Here is a 20,762-nt window from a genome sequence, read left to right as displayed (position 1 = left end):
GGGCGCTAAATTGGAAAAGGTGCCGCAATATAAATATCTAGGGATCGAAATTACGAATATACAGGGCACAGTAGAAAGGAATTTAATGAGGCATTCAAAGTTACTTCAACTGAAATTCTAATTAAAAAGTTTGGTAAATTTTCTTTGAAAGACGTACTGGACTTTTATAAAAATGAAAGTGACCCCAATCTTATTGTACGGCACAGAGGGTGTAATCCTAGATAAAAAAATCCTTGTGGGAGACTTTGGAATCAAAGTACTGGAAGGCGACCTTAGGACAGCCTAATGTGGTACCCATGGCACCGATACGATATGAATTAGGGCTGGTCTTTGTATGCCCAGATAAGGTGGAGACAATGTGCCTTCTCACGTAAGTGTATGTTGGGGGTAAACAGTGGCATAGTTCTTGACGTTTTAGCCTTGACTCTGTTAAAACCATCTAACATATTCCCAAGAAAACGGTTGAAGTTGGTGTTGAATATTATGGACGATGCAAATGTAACACTTGAACTGTTGCTCCAGAACCCAGAGGGTGTGAAAGTGAAGAGTTATCGTGCCGATTGGGCTGATACTTTAGTCAAATGTACCCTCTATAAAGATTTCAACATTTGGACCTTTGGGGTAAAACCATATCGAGTGACAGCCCTGTAGCTAGAGAAAGCCCCATATCCTTCCATTCGTGCTGACTTTTTGAGATTCAGATTCCATTTGTGGCATACATGTGACATATTGGCCAGGCGTAAACTTATTGCTTATGAATTAAATTATTGTAGATATTGTTTGGATAGTCGATCAAAGGAAACCCTTCAACATTTGTTAATTGAATGATCAGCATTAAGGTCGGTACGTGAACGATGTTTTCAGAGTGTACTGGTGTTCTATCCCCAATGCTCGGGAGATCGGAAATGGCAAATTATGTTCTCTACACCAAGAGAAAGAGTGGATTGCAATAGTGCAGTTTTTGAGATTGGTGCTTCCAAGGGGTAATAATGCACAGTACACAAAATATTTTCTTTTAAAGATTTTAGGTGTAAAATAATTGCTGACTCTTACGCATGAATTGTGACACAAGGTTATTGTGAAGTACTTATGTAATAATATTCTTGTATTGGGCTATATGTCTATTGATGGTGCTTGTTCATGACAAAAGATTATTGAAGAATGATATGCATCTCTCTATATGGGAGTAGCCTTTGAAAGTAATGTAAGCGAATAAGCAAACTGCATCCTTCTTTATGTATTTCCCCATGTGTTTTATCATGGGTGGCTCTCTTTTATGTGTTTCCAGGTGTGTTTTTGTACTTTGTATTTTGAGTCTGCATTGTATTCCTTGTTGTGTAATTGTATAAAATTATTAGAAAAGTTGATTATCAACTAAATCAAATAAAAAATTAAAAAATAGGGCAAGTTAGGTCTTCCACCATCCTGACATTTGAGGTAATAAAACCTTTTTTTAAAATCTGAAATCGGTTGTCTGTGTCTTGCTTCATGATGCCTTCACAGTACCCATTACACTCAGTTTTGCTAGAAAATTAAATGGTGCCTGTCTTCTTTGAGGTTCTTGGGACATAATGTATCATCCTTGGTTCAGAAATCCCTTGAGGCCTGGTAGGGCAGCTGCATAAGCAAATAATCTGGTATCCTGGATTCCATAGCACGCAGCATGGGAGCCTGTGCTCTCACTAAAACCCACCATGGCTTCTCCGACACAATGTAGACTCGAACTACATCCTTCTTGCTTCCCAATACATAGCAAAACAAACCGAGGGATCCCAGAGGGAGATCTGTGTGTGGTGCAGGGTCAGAAAGCAACTCTTGTCTCTGAGACATCCACACCTAACAGATTCCTGCATTCGTTAATGATCAAATAAGCGTGTAAACAAAAGCAGTAACAGATACACTGTCTACCTGGTTGGTGAAGGGCTCATTTGGAAGGTTTGTATCCACTCTGAGTCATTTGTCTCGGCTTCTTGCATTCACACTAGGAACCTGATGCAGATGAACACACGCCACCTGCCCCGTCTCCCTCCAAGTTCAGTGCAAACGAGTCAAGTAATTTCCATTGACCTGCGACATCCCAAAGTTCCAAAAGGATCCAACTCTGTCCTCTCTCTAATATTCAGTGTACTAGAATCTGGCACAGAGCCCAGAAGCAAAGTGAGGGGCCAAAACCATATTAATGTAGCTGTATGATAAATGGGGCTGACGGGGCCATCCCCAACCATGCAATGCGCTGTACAGCACTGATCTCTTACACTGGCTTCTGTTGGTTCCGCGTAGTAACCTGTCTCGACATATGAACACTTTCTCTACAGCGCACTGAGTCTGGCATTTCTTAATAGAGCCAGTGACCGCTTCTGAGGACTCGGATGTGTTGAGCTGATGAAATTTCCTAAAGGAAGGCAAGTCTAATAACGTGGTGGCTGTCTTCGATTGGCACCGAAGCTGAAAACCTGACCCGATTGCCAGCTCCGATATGGCAGATCATGTGAAGTGATGCACCCACCCAGCCAGCCTCCTCAGGTCAACATTAGATGGACAGCATGGCCTTGTCTAGCCCACCCACGCTTGTCACCCAACTCTGACCTCACTTCAATAACACTGGAAAGTCAAGAGTCTGAGGGGGAAATGGACACTAACGTACTTCATGGGAGGAAATTGTTTTGCAACCCGGTAAACCGTTCTTTTTTCTGAGATGTGGCTGTAAAGTCATTCAATTGTACCTGGGAAGGAGAGATGGAACATCGGCATGAGCACGGTGCTTCTTAACTTTACTAACGTAAAAAACGGAGTTGAGTACCATGTCTATGCATTCAGTAAGAAACAGGTCTTCCAAAAACGTCTCGTTACCGGGATTAGTGCCATTATGCATAAAATAATGAAGACTTGTTTGTAGATACTGTTTAAGTACAAACCTAGATGATGCGGGACAGATGAACGCATCATCCATAGCTTCTGTCTCTCCCCCAGTTCAATATCTCACAGGTTAGAAACATTGCTCAATAAGACAATGGTACCAGCCTTATCCCAGGCAGGTACAGCAGGAGATGGACACGATCTAAGCTGAAGATGGCATGAGTAAAACCAAGCCAACATGGCGACACTACATGTGCATGCATCAGACACGAAACATGTGTACTCAACATGAAGAAACGCAGACACTAGGTCAAATATGCACTTCTACATAAAGACTATTAACATAACATCCATAAGAAATGTAGAACACCAACTTAACCAATGCATAAGCTGAATGCAACATGAACGACTTGACTATAGCTCACGAAAATATGTACATAGCATATATCCTTTAATCTGAAAGGGGTTTATTTGTTGTCTAATTCCCCTCAACACATCAAGTTCATTCCTTCTTTCTCTGTTGGTTACTTGTATTTCATTTACTCTGCATTGCCCGTGACACACCCCAGGGGCCCCTATGCTTCTGGGAGCACTCACCGGCTCTTGTTGTCTTCCATCTCTCCTGCGGTCAGCTGGAGAATCGTCTCCTGTTTCTTCTCGCAGGTTCTTCTCATGGTTTCCTTCATCATGCAGGGCTTACATTTTATGCGTCTGCCTCTCTCTAGGCTCCGGTAAGTAAAGTGCTGCTCTCTGTCACCTGCAAAGGCCCAGGAAGCACTCACCGGCTCTTGCCGTTCCTGCACCGTGACCACCTCATGCAGCCTGTGGTCCCTTATCTGGTGAGCTGACTTACTTCACCATGCTGCTAACTGCTTCTTAGTCTCTTCGTCTTCATTTGCCATTTAAGCATCCCAGGGATAGGTGCGTTTCTGCAAACACTAGAACGCACATTGGTCTTCAGTCTTTCACCGATCTTCACTGTTCTGTTCATCTTCTTCGTTCCAGTACTTTGGTCATTCTGGGAGATGAAGTTCACGTTTGAGGATTGACTTGAGAAACTTAAATAACCATTTACAGTAGTCTTAAATGGTGAATGAACTCTGAATGATTGAGGGAAATTGGAGAGGGTGATTTCCCTAAACTTCATGGGAGAAGGACTGGATCTATCACAATAGGCCATGAAGGTCTTGTATATGGGAGGGTTACTCACATGAGAAAATGGGGATACCATGTCTCATCCAATGAAGCCATAACTTCTCCCCAGAGAAAGGCCCACATTAAACAGAACTTCTGTTTAATGTGGGACTTCCCAGGCCATCTTAACGTGAGGCAGCCGTGTGCTGTACAACAACGGGCTACAGTAAGGGAATGCAATAATATCAATGCAAATAATTATTCAAAGAGCAGGCTTATAGGGGTATGGAGCGAGGAGCGGCACAAGGTTGGTAAATACCTTAATCTACATCAGTGATTCCCTCTTGGAACCTTCTGCTATGAGAGGCTGCAAAGATGTTCCATTTTAGTCGTGGAGAAGAGGGGTTGGAAAATAAACAACCTGAATGAATGTATTGACCATTTTTAGACCAAGCGTAGTGATCAATTGAGTTTAAGTGTGTGCGAGACATGTCCTGACTGCAGAGCCTTTGGTGAGGGTTAACGAATAGGGTTAATGTTTGGGGAACAAATAGATTTTTCTGGTGACAATAAATGCGGTTTTATTTTTGAGTGCCCCCTCCACTTAGCCCCAAATCGGAAACCTCATTCTTCTAACCACAAGGATTCCCTTTCCCTACATTCCTTAAACACTGAATTAATCAGACTTCTTTTTTATCCCAGTTATTGAGCAATTGCATACAAGTAAATCTTATGCAGGACAGAGTGGGAACATCTTTTACGAGGACGGAGAACTGCACGGGTAGTGTTTTCTCTCTCGCGTGAATGAGTACATTCCTATCGTAGTTCTCACCTTGTGTATCACTTACTTTGCAATTCAATAAAGTGAACCTTAAAACCCTTGTAACTCAACATTTGTCAAAAAGGAATATTTTCCATGTCTTTTGCATGGTTTCTCAGGGTTCTAAATTGAGGGGAGCTGGGAGCCTATTAGAGCCTGTTTAGCCTGACACCAACAGCTACTTGTGGCTCTCCAGGCAAACTAATGGCAAACAAACACCCCTATTTGAATTTAACTCTGTGCTTTTGAGGCAATCTATAAATAAACATTAGGACCCCTCTGCATGATATATAAAGCAGAAGGTGTCATAAATAACAGCAATGATAGTCTTTTAGCCTATATGGAAGTTGCAGTTGCAGAACACTATGTACTAACTCCTTCTTCCACCGTGGTGGCTCCTGGTCACTGGTTAATGCTGGATACCCAGCAGCTGCTTTTAGCTCCTGGTCACTGGTTAATGCTGGATACCCTGGAGCTGCTTTTAGCTCCTAGTTCCCAAGTGGTGGCTCCTGGTCACTGGTTAATGCTGGATACCCAGCAGCTGCTTTCAGCTCCAGCTTCCCCAGTGGTAGCTCCTGGTCACTGGTTAATGCTGGATACCCAGCAGCTGCTTTCAGCTCCAGCTTCCCCAGTGGTAGCTCCTGGTCACTGGTGAATGCTGGATACCCAGCAGCTGCTTTTAGCTCCTAGTTGCCCAGTGGTAGCTCCTGGTCACTGGTTAATGCTGGATACCCAGCAGCTGCTTTCAGCTCCAGCTTCCCCAGTATTAGCTCCTGGTCACTGGTGAATGCTGGATACCCAGCAGCTGCTTTCAGCTCCAGCTTCCCCAGTGGTAGCTCCTGGTCACTGGTTAATGCTGGATACCCAGCAGCTGCTTTCAGCTCCAGCTTCCCCAGTGTTAGCTCCTGGTCACTGGTGAATGCTGGATACCCAGCAGCTGCTTTTAGCTCCTAGTTGCCCAGTGGTAGCTCCTGGTTACTGGTTAATGCCGGATACCTAGTAGCTGCTTTTAGCTCCTAGTTCCCCAGTGTTAGCTCCTGGTCACTGGTTAATGCTGGATACCCAGCAGCTGCTTTCAGCTCCAGCTTCCCCAGTGTTAACTCCTGGTCACTGGTTAATGCTGGATACCCAGCAGCTGCTTTTAGCTCCTAGTTCCCAAGTGGTAGCTCCTGGTCACTGGTTAATGCTGGATACCCAGCAGCTGCTTTCAGCTCCAGCTTCCGCAGTGTTAGCTCCTGGTCACTGGTTAATGCTGGATACCCAGCAGCTGCTTTTAGCTCCTAGTTCCCAAGTGGTAGCTCCTGGTCACTGGTTAATGCCGGATACCTAGGAGCTGCTTTTAGCTCCTAGTTCCCCAGTGTTAGCTCCTGGTCAATGGTTCATGCCGGATACCTAGGAGCTGCTTTTAGCTCCTGCTTATCCAATCTTAATTTTGATCCCAGGTTTCTGCTTTCTTAGGCATTTTGACTGAAAGGGATAATAATATAGTTTTGCTAAAATGAAAATGTTTGATTAGTGATCGTTGCTACCATCAAAAATGGGGCAATGTGATCTAGAGGGGACTATCGCAAAGCATAGTCATACATGGTTAAATCTGAAACCACAAATGTGTGATATTCCACAGGTAAAATGAACACTGGATGAACAAATATGCCGGACCCTGTATCCGTTTCTGTCCATAGTTCTCCCACAGTTCAGGATCCGGGACAAACGATGTCCACAGTGCCATTGAAACCATTAAACCATGGTTATCGATGGTTCCCCCCTGGAGTTGGGTACCATATGTGATTTTCAATAGTTAAAAATGTGAATGTCGATAACCATGCCCGTCCAAGACCACAGAGACACCGCAGAGAACCGTGGTTTGTCAATGAACAGGAAAGCATGAAACCTACCTTTTTAAAGAGATGATTCCGCTCCGTAGCAGAAGGTTGTACGTAATGCATTATTGGGACAGCGCCAGCTTTACAGTTCTTTAGGTTCAGTACGAGTGCCCACTTCTGCCCTCCTAGATCTCTAGTTATTTTCTGTGACTGCAAGTTTTGGCACCAAAGTGCTGCTGGTTTAGTGTTTTGCTACCTCAGTTCCTTCGGTATCATACAATGTTTACATTGCTTCGGGATTGCTCTGATTGGACAACCCCGCACGGCTAGCATCATTGCTGTGGTGGTTCTGATCACTCTGCCCTCTTTGAGGGCATATCCTTGGTATTGCATAGCCCACCTGAAGAAGGTTCAACCTTCTAGCCCTCTAGGGAATGATGGCTTCTTATTCGTTCCTCTCTATTCCCTCGTCAGTGTTGAGGAGCAGTCTCTGGGTGTCAAGAGGATAACGATGGAGCTGTCCATTAAAGACTTCTCCGCTGAGGATCTGAAGCGCAACTATACCTGTTTCGCCAAAAATGACAAAGGCCTGGTCTCTTGGCAAGCTTCTGTGAAACTGAAAGGTAAGTCCTACCAGAGTTGGAGAACAAACAAGGGGGCAGACTGAACGCACTTGGATGGTGTCTAGACTGTACTTGTGTCCGAATCTAATTGTTTTAAATTATTTTATTTTTTTACACGCTTGGTGTATGTAACCTGTGACAACAAGTCTAACTTTTGTGTATTTAAGATTTCTTAGTTGGGCACTTAGAATGAACGGGACACACTTCTTTTCAAGTACATGATAAAGCTAGTTAAGTGTTACCATCATATCGCCTCTCCTCTGCCTGCCCTCCTTGAAGTTGCCAGACCCGTGCACCACTGTCCATTTGGGACATGAGGTACTATTGCTAATGAATGATGGCTCCTTTCAGCATCATCCTACCCGTCTGTAAAGCACTTCCTTTTTCTCCTACCCATCTAATTCACTCTGCCCATCACGCACGGTCCTTCAGTGAAGACTTCTTCAGTTGGGGCTCTTTGCCCTGGAACAGCCGTGCCCTCAATATTCAACGCGATCCGCAGCAGCTTCAGTTTAAGGAACTCATTATGGGGCAGGCCGATGGTCAAGTCCTAAAACCTGAGTCTTCCAAGAGACTGTTTGATCTGCAATGCTCTGTAGAAAATGGTAACTCATGCCTCAAGACATTTGCCACTGTCCTGAAAATGCACTGGCACTATCGGTTGTGCTGCATTCGAGAACCTGTTCACCTGATGCTGCCCGAGGTGATCCTTGAATGCCCTTACACAGCGGAAGTCCTTGTGAAGTGTTCCCTTAATCCAAGCCCAGTGGTATGTTATCGCATCCTTAAATCCTGCACATTATTCTAGGCTCTACACTCAGGAGGCAACACTTGAATCTGCAGATCTTCAGAAAACAGCGGTTTCTTCAAACTCAGGCTCCGCCTTGCGACTCTCATTGGTTTCCAGAGGAGTAGCGCGCATGGTTTGTGTTGAGGAAGATCCCCAGTAACGAGGGTTAATGTGGGGCTTCTGCGGTCTGTGATTGGAGCATTAGTCTGTGTATGGTCTTCTGAAGTACTGGATATCCTCTCCCGATCAACGCAATCCATGGTCACTGTCAGTAGAGAAGCTTCACGCTCCAGCAAAGATCCAGGAAGCAACTTGTATTCCTCAAGTGTGCAGTGTTCCTGGATGCTGGCTACAGTGGCATGTTGTACTCCAGCCGCTGGATGGATTTATGCCACCACGGCCAATTAGTATTTTTGGCACCCACCTCCCTCTTGCGCTGGAGTCAGCCTGCCTGTTTGTGGGGCCAATTTGATTCCCCCGAATTCTTGTGCTCGTGGCAGCATATACTGCTACCAATAATTGCTGTGTATTTAATCCTGCTCCGGCCACACGTCATAATGTTGTGTTTTATGTGCCAACTGCGAGCCCCGTCACATTGCAGTGCCCATTTCTATTTGGGTTTTGATCCAGAACACATCATTGTCTGGATGTTCCAGCAGGGTCCTAGTGCCCACCTACTGGCCAAATTGATCCATTCCCTACAACATATAGAGGAGACAGAGGGGACCAGCGCCAAAAGATTGGTTTAATTCTGAATTATTTTGAGTGCCTTTTGAAGTATCACTGTACACGGTTTGATATTGAAGTATAATACTTAAATGCCGATTATGTTGCCCATATTAAGTGACACTAACTTGTATTTTATGGTACACTGTACAAGTGGCAGAATACTTAATGACTGGCACAAAAATGTAACTTAGCAATTTGTATGCCCACTGGGTGGTAATGTTATAGAGAAACATGACTAACGTGTCTTCACCATCATTGATTGCAGTGCCACCTCCCAGGTACGTTACAGAGCTGGCGTGTGGACTCGGCGTGACCCTCTTCCTGGTTGTGGCTCTCATCATTATATACCATATCTACTGGCTGGAGATGGTCCTGTTCTACCGTGCGCACTTTGGTACCGATGAAACTGTAGGAGGTACGATTTTCAATTTCTCTTGTGTTGGGCCCCTTTAGCTGATCGCCCAACTTGCTTGGCAGTTTCGGGCTCCTTGGCGCCAGTCTATAGAGGTAAGAAGATGTTTCGGATTCATTGGAAAAGTAATGTTGGGTCCATCTCAATGGTGGATCTGGGGGACGTTGGCTTACCTTAAGCCAGTGAAATTGACACTGTCGGGGCTGTTATATCTACAAAAGAGCAAGTGATTGAGAAAACACAAATCATGCAGGGACACTGTGACAATGAACGGAAGGGGATTTGTAAGATGGTTAGTAATAAGGAAATAGTGTGGCTAAGATCTCACTGATGTCAGATGGTCTTCAAGTTGATGGCTCTACTGGAAAAGAGGAAATGAAATCCCTCTGCTCTCCTTGATCACCTCCAACCTCCTGCTCAACCTAATCCTCCCTCCATGCTCAATTTAGCCTCTACCCTGCTTGGTTTCCCAGCCTGCTCGCCCTTCAAAACCAAGCTCTTGCACATAGTAGCCTTTACCTACAACCACTTCCTCCCCACCAGTCCCCCGCCCCAACCATTTACAGGGTTGTAAAGGTGCATTATAAATACTCAATAAATTAATAAATAAATGGAGGTCCTTTTGTGTTGGGTGTTCAGATGCCTGGGAGTAGGAGCTTTTGGTTAGTTTCCAGAAAGCAGGCTTCCATCATCCTCGTTTTCCACCTCCGCTCACCTCTATCCAGCCTTTACTAGCGTTAGTCGGAGGAAGCCAGTCTGATCTAGTGTTCGTTGGAGTAGGCCAACGGCTGTGAAAGGCAATCAAGGGGTCACTCGGGGAAAGCACAGGAGAGGGGCTCTCCCCATTCCAGTCCTTTCACCACTTAAACAAAATAAGCAGGTCTGTGGTCAACATCGGGTTGTCTATTGATCAAGCAGCTGCATCAATTTGTTGGTCTCTTATGGAGTGCAGAACAGAATTGAGACCGGTGTGTTTAGCAAGAACTGTGAGTGACCCCGTTTGCGTCATCCACGTTGATGCTGTACTTCTGGTCCGCTACTGAAATGTAAAGCCCTGTGTTCCTTTTGAACTGTTGAATATGCTTTAAACGTTGACAAAAATGTTGACGATGTAAATTTGTGGCCCATATGTACTGCAGAAAGCGGGGTCATATATGTCAAGTATTAGGTTAGATGGCAATTGCTCTGTCCCCGTTTGGCTGTAGAACTTAAGTTTTGGGGTGCTTTTATTCAATTGATCTGAAAATGTAACTGAATAGTTACTAAACATGAACGGTTGTTGGAACGTATGTCTCAATTTGCAGTCCTTTCTTATTGTTTAGATTAGGTCGATATTTCTGAACTCTAAATTCTGGGCCTGTTAGTATGGGTTTCCTCTGGGCCTGTTAGTATGGGTTTCCTCTGGGCCTGTTAGTATGGGTTTCCTCTGGGCCTGTTAGTATGGTTTCCCTCTGGGCCTGTTAGTATGGGTTCCCTCTGGGCCTGTTAGTATGGGTTTCCTCTGGGCCTGTTGGTATGGGTTTCCTCTGGGCCTGTTGGTATGGGGGTTTCCTCTGGGTCTGTTTGTATGTGGGTTTCCTCTGGGCCTGTTGGTATGGGGGTTTCCTCTGGGTCTGTTTGTGGGTTTCCTCTGGGCCTGTTGGTATGTGGGTTTCCTCTGGGCCTGTTGGTATGTGGGTTTCCTCTGGGCCTGTTGGTATGTGGGTTTCCTCTGGGCCTGTTGGTATGTGGGTTTCCTCTGGGCCTGTTGGTATGTGGGTTTCCTCTGGGCCTGTTGGTATGTGGGTTTTCCTCTGGGCCTGTTGGTATGTGGGTTTTCCTCTGGGCCTGTTGGTATGTGGGTTTTCCTCTGGGCCTGTTAGTATGGGTTTCCATGGTCCATTGCCTCCTTGCATGGAGTGTGTATGCCAAACCCCTCCAGTTAAGATTTTGAAGTGGGAGTATTTTACTCCCTAATTTCTGAAGTTTCGAACATAATGATTTTGAAAGGGATGTAAGTTATTCCCAATCGGGGTACTTTTTTAGCTGTGTAGAATATATGTCTGAACTCCTTAACACATCATTTGAAAAGAAATCCATACTATGCATGTAGTAGTAATTGCAAATTAGAGAGTACACGTTTATCTTAACGTTCCTCTGCCTGTGTCGCTGCTCTGCTGGATTATCTAAACCAAAGCAATCCTTGGAGCTGTGCCGGTGAAGCAGGCTCTGGGGATCCGTGTCCTATTTTGGATTTTAGTATTTGTATGCCCGATTCCTTTGTTTAGAATATTAAATGTGGCTGGGCAGCTGTTCGTGTATAGGGTGGTTAGAGTAGTTGTTTACTCCTTCTTGTCCACACCATGCGCTAAGATAAGAAGGCAAGATGGACGCCTTCATAGTGTAATTTGTATCTGCCTTTGACCCCTAGATGGAAAGGAGTACGATGTCTACGTCTCGTACGCAAGGAACGCGGAGGAAGAAGAATTCGTTCTGCTGACCCTGAGGGGGGTCCTGGAGCATGAATTTGGATACAAGCTCTGCATCTTCGACAGAGATAGCCTACCCGGTGGAAGTAAGTATGCGCAATGCAATCTTCAGATGTTCTACTTTCCCCGTTCCAGCCAATGGAAGCAGCGGTCTCCCGTTTGCATGCCTCCATTTATGTCCCGTCCAGCCTCTTTTGGAAGGCGGAATTTCTGCTAATTCATATTGATGCTCAGTCATTTGAAACTTTAGCAGCGTATGCAGCGCTTTCACTAATCTAAATGGATAGATGTGACTGGCTAGCGCACAGATGGCTCTGCTGAAAAGAACCAATGTTGTCAAATGCACCGATGGCAGTCATGTCTCAATAGCGCCCCCTCTTGAGTTCTCATTCTAGGCGGTGGTACCTCTCTGCAGCACCCTGCACACACTTCCATCTTGCCTTGCCTTTCCTTCTCCAGAAGAGTAGTTGCCATCGGGTCAACCAGTCCTCTAGTACCAGAACTATTCAGATTAAATGTCCTTCAGCTTTGCAACCAACCTGACGGAGGCTTCCACAAGTCCAGAATGTTCCTGCCATACGTCTTTGTCTAAAGCAAAGAGGTTGTGCCCTACCTGCCTTTAAGATCCAGCAATGGCTCGCGGTCAAACCCCAGAGACCATCCAAGTTCCAAGGCCCCTATCTCAGCAACAGATGCTTTTATGATGTGGGGCCTTAAGAGAAGGTGGCCACGTACCTGTAGAAGAAGCCGCGTACGGCCGAAGCGGACCCCCTGCTAGAGGTGGAGCTGTTGAAGGAAAAGCAAGCCAGTTTGGAGCGCTTTTTCCGTTCAAGCAGCAACACTGGCTGCCCATTTCCAGATGCATCCAGATGCATCTTCTCTGGTAAACTATGTATCATTTTATGTTTAGAAAAATAAATGGTCTTCAATGATTATTTAGGCTTTCAGTTTCCTTTTCAATGTCATGAAAGCTTTTTATGTGGTTCTGTGCTCAGCCGATCCATGTTTCGTGCCAGGAGCGCTTTCTCAAGGCTGCAGTTATTTTATTAACATTACATTTTCAATAGCAATCTTCTCATTGACAAGTTTGTGCGAACATTTACACAAATGCCTGACTGCTGAGGCAGTTTATAGAGAGTTCTTGCCTTTATTGCGGTGTATTAAATCATTGTAAATGAATGTTACCGCTATTTCTAGTAGCCATGGCTCGTGTTGCGTTTTTCTGGAACGTAAGCAAGCTGAGAAGCATCAGCTAAGAACGCAACCACATAAAGGCTTTCATGAAATTGACTCAAAAAAGGAATTTGAAAAGCGAGTCATTCAAGCAATTTATTGATATTAAGATGTGTATCTAGAATCTCGAATATGGTCTAAAGCTACTGAGGTGCGAGTGAAATGGATCATGTACTGTTTTATCAAAGATGCCTTCGGACTTCGATTATTTCTGCAAGTGGCCATGTTTTAAACAGAGAACATAAAATTAAACGTACACATCTGCATGAACCCCCATCTACCGTTTGCTCCTCCCTCTGTCCCAAGGCACGCCTTAAAAAAGCATCCTCTCCCGCCAGAGTTTCACAGATGAGGAGACAAACCTAAATCCAGAGAGGCCATGAGTAGCTCAGAAGCTGAATATCATGGTGGAGTTGTGCATTAGTGGGTGGGGTGAGGGGGTAGTGTAGTCGGATATCTGGGATGGACCTCAAGAAGATTCCCAGTTGATGTGCGCCTCTGCTTCCCCCCACACACTTTCATCCACCACCGCTGTGCAATTGATATCCAATCGGAGGTGCCAGCCCCCATAATGTTCTCCCCTTGCTCCTCTTAATCCTGGACAGAAAGGGAGTTCTCCACTCTGCCTGCATACCACTTCTGCACATCACCACAGCCCTTGTCTGGCCAAGATCACTGGAGTCATAGAATGTGCCTAGATTTAGGTGAGTAGAGTGTTTAGCGCTCTGGGCAAGGTGACCTCCCACACACCCAGAGTTCCTAAGGAATTACGAGGGAGAGGTTTAACCTTCAATCCCCCGCCCCCCCTTAATCTTTCTCCATTAAATGTTAGTCCAGAGTTTTCCATGCAAATCTCTTATTCTTGGTGAGGTGGAGGGTGGGCTGCACACCTGGAATCTCTGCCCTAGTCTCTCTCTCTTCATGCCCAGTGTTTAAGATCACCTTCCTCGGAAGACCCCCACCATGCCCTCCATTAGCCTACATTCCCACTACTAGAAAGAGAAAGTAGATGCATGGTCCTACACGTGTGCAATGCGTTCTAATCTAAGGGGCGGTGTGCTGGATACCTCAGTCTGAACACCTGCTTTCGCGTTGCAGGATTCACCAAGTTACCTGTAGCACAGCTGTGTTAACTCAATCTAGATTACAAAGCAATGTTTGATAAAGATCAACCTCAGATTGGAAGCCGATTGGCACGCAAAGCACTGAAAGACTTGTCCCCGCCGTGGTCTCCATATCTGCACCAAGCCTACCTGCTTATGCCCTGAGTCATCTTTTTGACTAGCAAACAAAATAGTCCCATCTGTGTTACTGGCCAAGCCTTTGATGAAAAAAGGCAAACTTTGTCCTTTCTGAATGTACCTTTTGGACACCTGTTCTTGCTCACTTCGACACCTCACAACCTCATTGCTCTCGCTCAATCCTTGCCCCCCAGAAAGCAACCCTGCTACTTGTCTCCTCCATGTTAATCGAAGATCTGACTGGTCACCTCAACACTGAAGGGACATTACCCCCCACCCCGGTGACCTGATGCAATCCAGCAGCATCTTCTACAAGACGCGCTTCAGCCTCAGGAAGCAGCAAAGCCATTTACAAGTCATAGGTGGGGGTAGAGATACAAGGGACCAAAGAGCTAACGAGAGACGGGGCGGGGGGCGGAAGTATTAAGAAGCCAGGGGTCTTCATGCTGGCCTAGGGGAATTAATGGGGGAGCAGGTCGCCCAGTCTCGCATTAGGTGGGAACCCAGCTGTGGAACTAATGTTAAGGAGTCATTCCTTGAAGAGGAGGGTCATACACTCCTTCCTGAAATGTGGAAGCTAGGGGGCGATGGTGTTGACAGGATGGAAGGTGGACTAGGGATGCAGAGGGAGAAGGCTGGTCTTTCCTTCCTGCTATGGTGGAGTTCAAGTCTGCAGGTCTTGGCTTCTGGTGGATCGCAGGCCTCCAGACACGAGCTTCTCAGCGAGGTATCTTGGGGGACTTCAGTGCGACGGCATTGTGTATGATGTAGATGGATTTGAAGGTGATATGTGCTTTCATCAGGAGACAGCGCAGTTCGATGAGCGTTGTGGTACTATTCTAATCTCCTGCCAATATGCTGGATATCGGGCCCAAGCGATGGGGGTGGGCAGTGATGTAAAAATCAGCAGATCTGGGCCCCCAACACAACTTTTTAACAAGGGAATCTGGGAGCAGTGATACGTTCCGCATAGATCAGACGATCACTACAGGCAGAGCGGAAAGGTAGTCGTCTCCGAGTATAACCAGTCAGGACAATACCCGTGGACCGAACCGAGAGGACCTGGACTGGAGCCTCACTGGAGTCCCACTGGAGCCGACTGGAACCTGCATTGTGAAGAGAACGCTTGGATGAAACCTGCAAACCTTTAAAACCTCCAGGTCAAAGAGACCTGAAATGTCAAGTAGGGGTTCACATAAACACTGAGGTGATTAACAGAATCCGGGTACAAACTCTGTGATGAGGACAGGGAGACACAATGGGAGAGGTGGAATTGTGAACAGCTGGAAAAACAGAACACATGGAAGAAATGATGGCTGAGTGACTTCGACCAAACCTGTAACTTACAGGTAGATCTCTCACTCGCACTGGGACCGTTTGCTCTTAAACGGTGACCCGGCATCTCGGCAAGGAAAGGGGGGAGGCGGCTTCCGTTTGTGCAAAGTGCTCTGTAGAGAAGTGAATTCATATGGATACAGAGTTATAAACCAGTTGAAGACTGACAGATAATCTGTCCATGTTCGAAGGAAAAGCTGGATTGGTTCTCAGGGACTGGGAACCTCAATGACAGGGTGGACATAGAACATGGAGGCAGGTAAAGGCACGTGTAGGGAAGACCCGTGTTGAGAACAGACCAGAAGGAACAGGTTGGCCTCACACCGGCACACATGTATATGTTATAATACCTAGAACCAGGAAGCATGAAAGTGGTGCTGCATGGGAGGATGGAAGACGCGCGGAATCCACACTGTGCAAGAACTCTGCACGCAAAGCCTTCACACTGGAACATGGGAGCTTGCTAGGGAGGCGGAATACTGTCAGCAGAATGTGCACATCATACTTCCAGCTGGAAAGGTGGGCAGCTCCTCATATGATCAGAAATAAAGTGGAAGAAGCAAGTCCGGCTAGTCGTGATCTGGTTCAGAGCGACCGGCGTCCTGGAGCAAGGGCAGTGTCTGGAACACTGAGCTCCAAAACCAGAAGGTTTCTCAAGATCTTCTCACAGGTGACATCAACTGCAAGCCTGAAGGACTCTGCCACCCTAATGTGGTCTTTGCATGGTTTCCGAAGATTTGGATCTGTAATTGATCATGGTGGCATTGAGACTGTAGGAGCCGGATAAGCTAAAGACTGGAGGAAGCGCAGCACTTGGATATATTGCAAGGTGTCGCAGAGAAAAGGACCACCGTGCACCATGCTGGCTCTGCAAGACTTGGATCTGTAATTGATCATGGTGGCATTGAGACTGTAGGAGCCGGATAAGCTAAAGACTGGAGGAAGCGTAGCACTTGGATATATTGCAAGGTGTCGCAGAGAAAAGGACCACCGTGCACCATGCCGGCTCTGCAAGACTTGGATCTGGATTTTGGAATGGAGTACCTTCTAGATTCCTTCCTGGAGTTTTGCAGACTGGCACCAGAACACTTCAATAGTCTGGGAGCATAACCAGCTAATGACTGGGTCCTACACGCCCCTCAGAAGCCCACTCTTGTTGCTAAGGTAACTGTATTGTGACAGAAACCTGTGTGGAAACCTGAAAACTTGTGGAAACAACCTTGGAGACCCCTTTTTACTTTTTTCAATTCAGTGATAAAGGAGTATCCGCCTTTTTCTGGATGTTAAGCTTGCCATGACTAAGCTCACTGCGTGGACCTTTTTCCGCTTTGCTGGATGTTAAGCTAGCCACACAGCAGGCAGGGATTTCCTGTGTTTTTGTTGCTGCAGCAATCACAACTTTCTGGCTGCAGCGTTGCACCTTCTTTTATGATTCTACCATCTTTCTCTCACTACCTTTCTCTCTCTCTACCTGGAAGTGCAGGAAATGTAATGGGTATGCAGAGAACATCTGCTGGAAGTGTCCATCAGTCTGCTCCCACCCACAAGGGCAGACCATCGCTGAGAAAGGCTCAGCTTCACCTCACTCAGGAGGGACACAGACCGAAACACGATACTTGCGGTTGCGGATCGTACTAGTGTTCAGAGGAGAATTGCCTGGCGTTTCAGTGTTGGACTGCCCTTGTGGGTGAGACTAGGCTGATATGAAAATGTAGGTTTCTCCTGAGTGGGAGAAATTCCATAGAACGGGGTATTTGACCCATGTTCGCTCTCAGTAGAGGGCCTCCCACACCCTTGCTTTCACTATATAAACTACCTTGGGCTCAGAGAATGGCTCCCTTCTCCTTAGGGTACTTCTAGTATCAGTCTCTAGAGTCTGGATTAGTACAGGATCCTTAATTTGCCTCTCGTGATTTCTAGGATCAGTCTCTAACTTTTGAAATGGGTTGGTGACTTTTCCTTCTCCTTTGGGAACCCCCTTTAGGGCTTTCTTACTGTGATTATCAACAGATCCCTGGATACACTTGTTGTTCCAGTTGGGCTATCCCACATGGACTGTTACCTCAGTTCACTATGGTCTATTTGCCCTAGTCTCTCCTGTATTTTCCCCTTTTCCCAGGGTATTATGATCACTGGTTCTGATCTTCCTTTATTCAGCTTTTGAATATTGCTATGCTGTGTTATGACTCTAAGTTCATCAGGTTCAAGTTGATCTTTGCATATTTTCCCTTTTCCTGGTATATTGTGATCTAGGTTCTTCCCTCTTTAGTCTCCTTTTTAATCACCCATTCTTTGCTATGATCACTTTTTTAAGTTTGCTTGTTTCGAGGTTAACTTTGTCTAATCGCTATTACTGAGGCGAGGTGGCTGTACGATACGAGTCCCTTCTCGAGGCCTTCCATTCTCCTGGCTATCTTTGGTTTTGAAGGAGAACTACTTCTGAGTCGGATTCCTATGAATATCTCTTGTTCATCCTGGACTGACAGTGCCTTTTTTTCATTGGCGTGTGCTTCCTCGCGGCCTCTTCTCCTTGTGGTTTCGAGTCTTTTCGTGGGGTACCGGTGCTAGAATGAGAAACCAGACACCTTATGGCTCCATGCTCTTGGCGGTATAGGTGAAGTTCTGTAGACCCGTCGTCCAACGCGGCCCCTCCTGTGGGGTTAAGATGGCCTGAAAAGATCAAAAGTACGCACAGGTTCTGCAGCCAGTTCAATTCAGACTCCATAACGGAAATTGACAAAATGCAAGGCCAAGCTCTGCTTTATTATCAACATAAAGCAGCTACAGCACACAAGCATGGAATTCTTGCACACTTGCAGGTTACATGAAAGAACAATGGTTTGTGTTTAACATGTCATAACTCATATCCTACTGTAATCCTAGTTACCAAAACCTACGCGGATTGGTTAATAGTGGTGATTACATATACATTCTATAAGGGTTCGATTTCTGATTGGGTAACACTTATGGCTCCTCCCGTGACCACCTCTAAATTGATAACCATAAAAACACATCTCTGCAACAGGTAATTGGCTGACACCTTGCTTCAGGGGCGGCATAACATTGGAGATAGTCATTGGTTGGTTTCTTACTAACCAGAGGTCCTCAAGACATGGGCCGGACAGGAGTAGGGGGTAGAGGGGTCCATGTACTGCTTTCCTTTCAATTAGAAATACCATCTCTCATTTCTCGGCTATGAGCCAGGGTGATTGCTTTGTATTTGGCCTTGTGTGGTGTCTCCTATCTTGGGATATGTATAAGGAGTAAGGGGGGTGTCCTATTTGTGTTCATTGTGTCACATGTGATGAGACCGTGTTTGGAATTATTTCATCCTTCATTTATTCGGGAGTTTAGCTAATATTGATGAAAGTATTATGTATTGTATTGTCACTGGGTACACTCTTGAGATTTTTCATGGAGTCTTTTGCTAATAGTTGTCCTGCACCTGAATTAAAAGGGCTGGTTTACTCTTATAAAACTTTAGTCTGGGAGTCTCCTTCTTCCGTCCTGGGAATTCTCTTGTGCTTTCACTGTTCCGACTCTCCCTTAATTCGCGGTAACCTTGTCTGTGCTTGCCGCTCCTTCCTGAGCTATGCACGGATCTGTATTTTTATGATTTCAGCATTTTGATTTCTTGTGAAGCCTTGAGGCCTTTTGTTTCACTAGAAGCCGGGTATGGCTTCTATTTTGGAAAAGATGGCTGGCCATCATTGTTGCATTTGTCAGTGAGCTACATTTGCGTGCCATTCATGTCTTGTGGATGCTATGTTAACATTCTTCATGTATAAATGCATATCTTGACTAGTGTCTGCGTTCTTCATTTTGAGTGCACATTTGCTTTGCATGCACATGTATTGTCACAACGTTGGTTTGGTTACTCGTGCCATCTTCAGCTTAGATTGTGTTAAGCTCTTGCTGTACCTGCCTGGGATAAGGGTGGCACGGTTGTGTAATGTTTCTTACTTGTGTGGTATTGGGTTGAGGAAAGGACAGAAGCTAAAGATGACATATTCATCTGTCTGTCAACAGTAGTCTTGTCGCTACCTATTCGTGGACTTCTGCCCTGCTGGTTTCTGAGGCTTTGCATTCTCTGTACTCTGGCCCCTTCATCCACTGGCTCATCGAGTGATCTTTAATCAATGACGGATTGGAGATTCTGGTTTAAAGAGATGTATCCTTTCCCTATAAGATCCGGGCATCTCTAAAGAGTTTCTTCATCAAATTTATTAAGTTGAGCAGTTTCTGCTATTTGACTTCATCCCAAATAGGCCACAATGTGCGCTGCTTTCGGGAGTTCCTCATGGGAACAGCAGTCCTTGTCCCCTAAGGGGAGCATCTCCCAGTGAGGTCCCATTTTCCTCAACCCATTGGGGGGGGGTGTTGCGGAGTGGGCTCACCTCCCTAGCCTCACAGGAGTGGGAGGGGGCCCTACCCCTTGGGGCTCAGGCACCTATTCCCTTGGTTCGTCAGATACCAGTCACTCATTTGTGGCTTCCCCGTCTTCTCTTGTAAGGTGACCTTTCCCTTTCCCGTCTGATGTTTGATATATAATTCTTTTGTCTCTGGGGTTGCAGATGTGACTTCTCCCCAGTCCCATATGGGTTTATCTGAGAGTTTGATGGAGGTTTCCCAAAATGTTAAAGGACAGTAAGGGGCACTCTGTTTTTGAGCTCCGGCGGGTATTAATAGTTGCCTAAAAGTTGGAAAGTCTGTGCAAACTATTTCCTCGGGCAGACCTGGTACCACTGATGTTCTCATGTCATCAGTTGGTTCCTAAGCACCAGGGCCAGGGGATACTTTTGGATAGGTCTCCCCATCTCCATGGACACACAAGTTATTTTTATGGGTTGACTGCCTTGCAGGTCCTCAGAATATGAGGTCTGCTCTGACTGCCGTTTGTCTGCTCCCGGAGTCTTGAGTGCGTTAGCCCATATCCCATTTACAAGCACTTTTTAATGGGTCTTGAAAGGTTTGGGTCCACATTAGTGTATCTCAAAAGTATCCGGCTCTAATCCAGATTCTTCTTTACCTTCTGCCCATGGCTCTAATGATGGCCATCCTATTTCCATCGGTTTGTCTAGGAAGTTTTGGAGACAACACCTAGCTAGGTACCCTGTTACTCCACATGAGAAACCTAGTGCGATTGTGGGGAAGGGGTTTTCACTTTCCCTATGTCTTCTCTCGTTGATAACTGAGATTTCCTTATAGGGACTGGAATAGTCCTTTTCTGGCCCTCTTCCTTACTTGGTTGATCTCGGTTGGATTTTTTTCAACTATTACCCATTTCCCAGGGTTTTT

At 45.8% G+C, this 20,762-nt stretch overlaps 1 protein-coding gene across 4 annotated transcripts in view; it reads left to right on the top strand.

Moving 5' to 3' along the window:
- Positions 1-20,762, top strand: part of IL1RAP (interleukin 1 receptor accessory protein) — a 681,332-nt gene that overhangs the window by 535,964 nt on the left and 124,606 nt on the right. For all 4 annotated transcript variants that reach the window (XM_069617446.1, XM_069617447.1, XM_069617444.1 and 1 more), the window contains exons 8-10: positions 7,108-7,256; positions 9,041-9,190; positions 11,598-11,741. In XM_069617446.1, the coding sequence (XP_069473547.1) occupies positions 7,108-7,256; positions 9,041-9,190; positions 11,598-11,741 (443 nt within the window). The remainder of the gene's footprint in view (positions 1-7,107; positions 7,257-9,040; positions 9,191-11,597; positions 11,742-20,762) is intronic.

Source organism: Ambystoma mexicanum, chromosome 10, assembly GCF_040938575.1.
Source record: "Ambystoma mexicanum isolate Mex_15411 chromosome 10, UKY_AmexF1_1, whole genome shotgun sequence".
Taxonomy (NCBI): domain Eukaryota; kingdom Metazoa; phylum Chordata; class Amphibia; order Caudata; family Ambystomatidae; genus Ambystoma; species Ambystoma mexicanum.
Note: the sequence above shows the minus strand (reverse complement) of the source record. Positions and strands in the feature narration are given on the sequence as shown.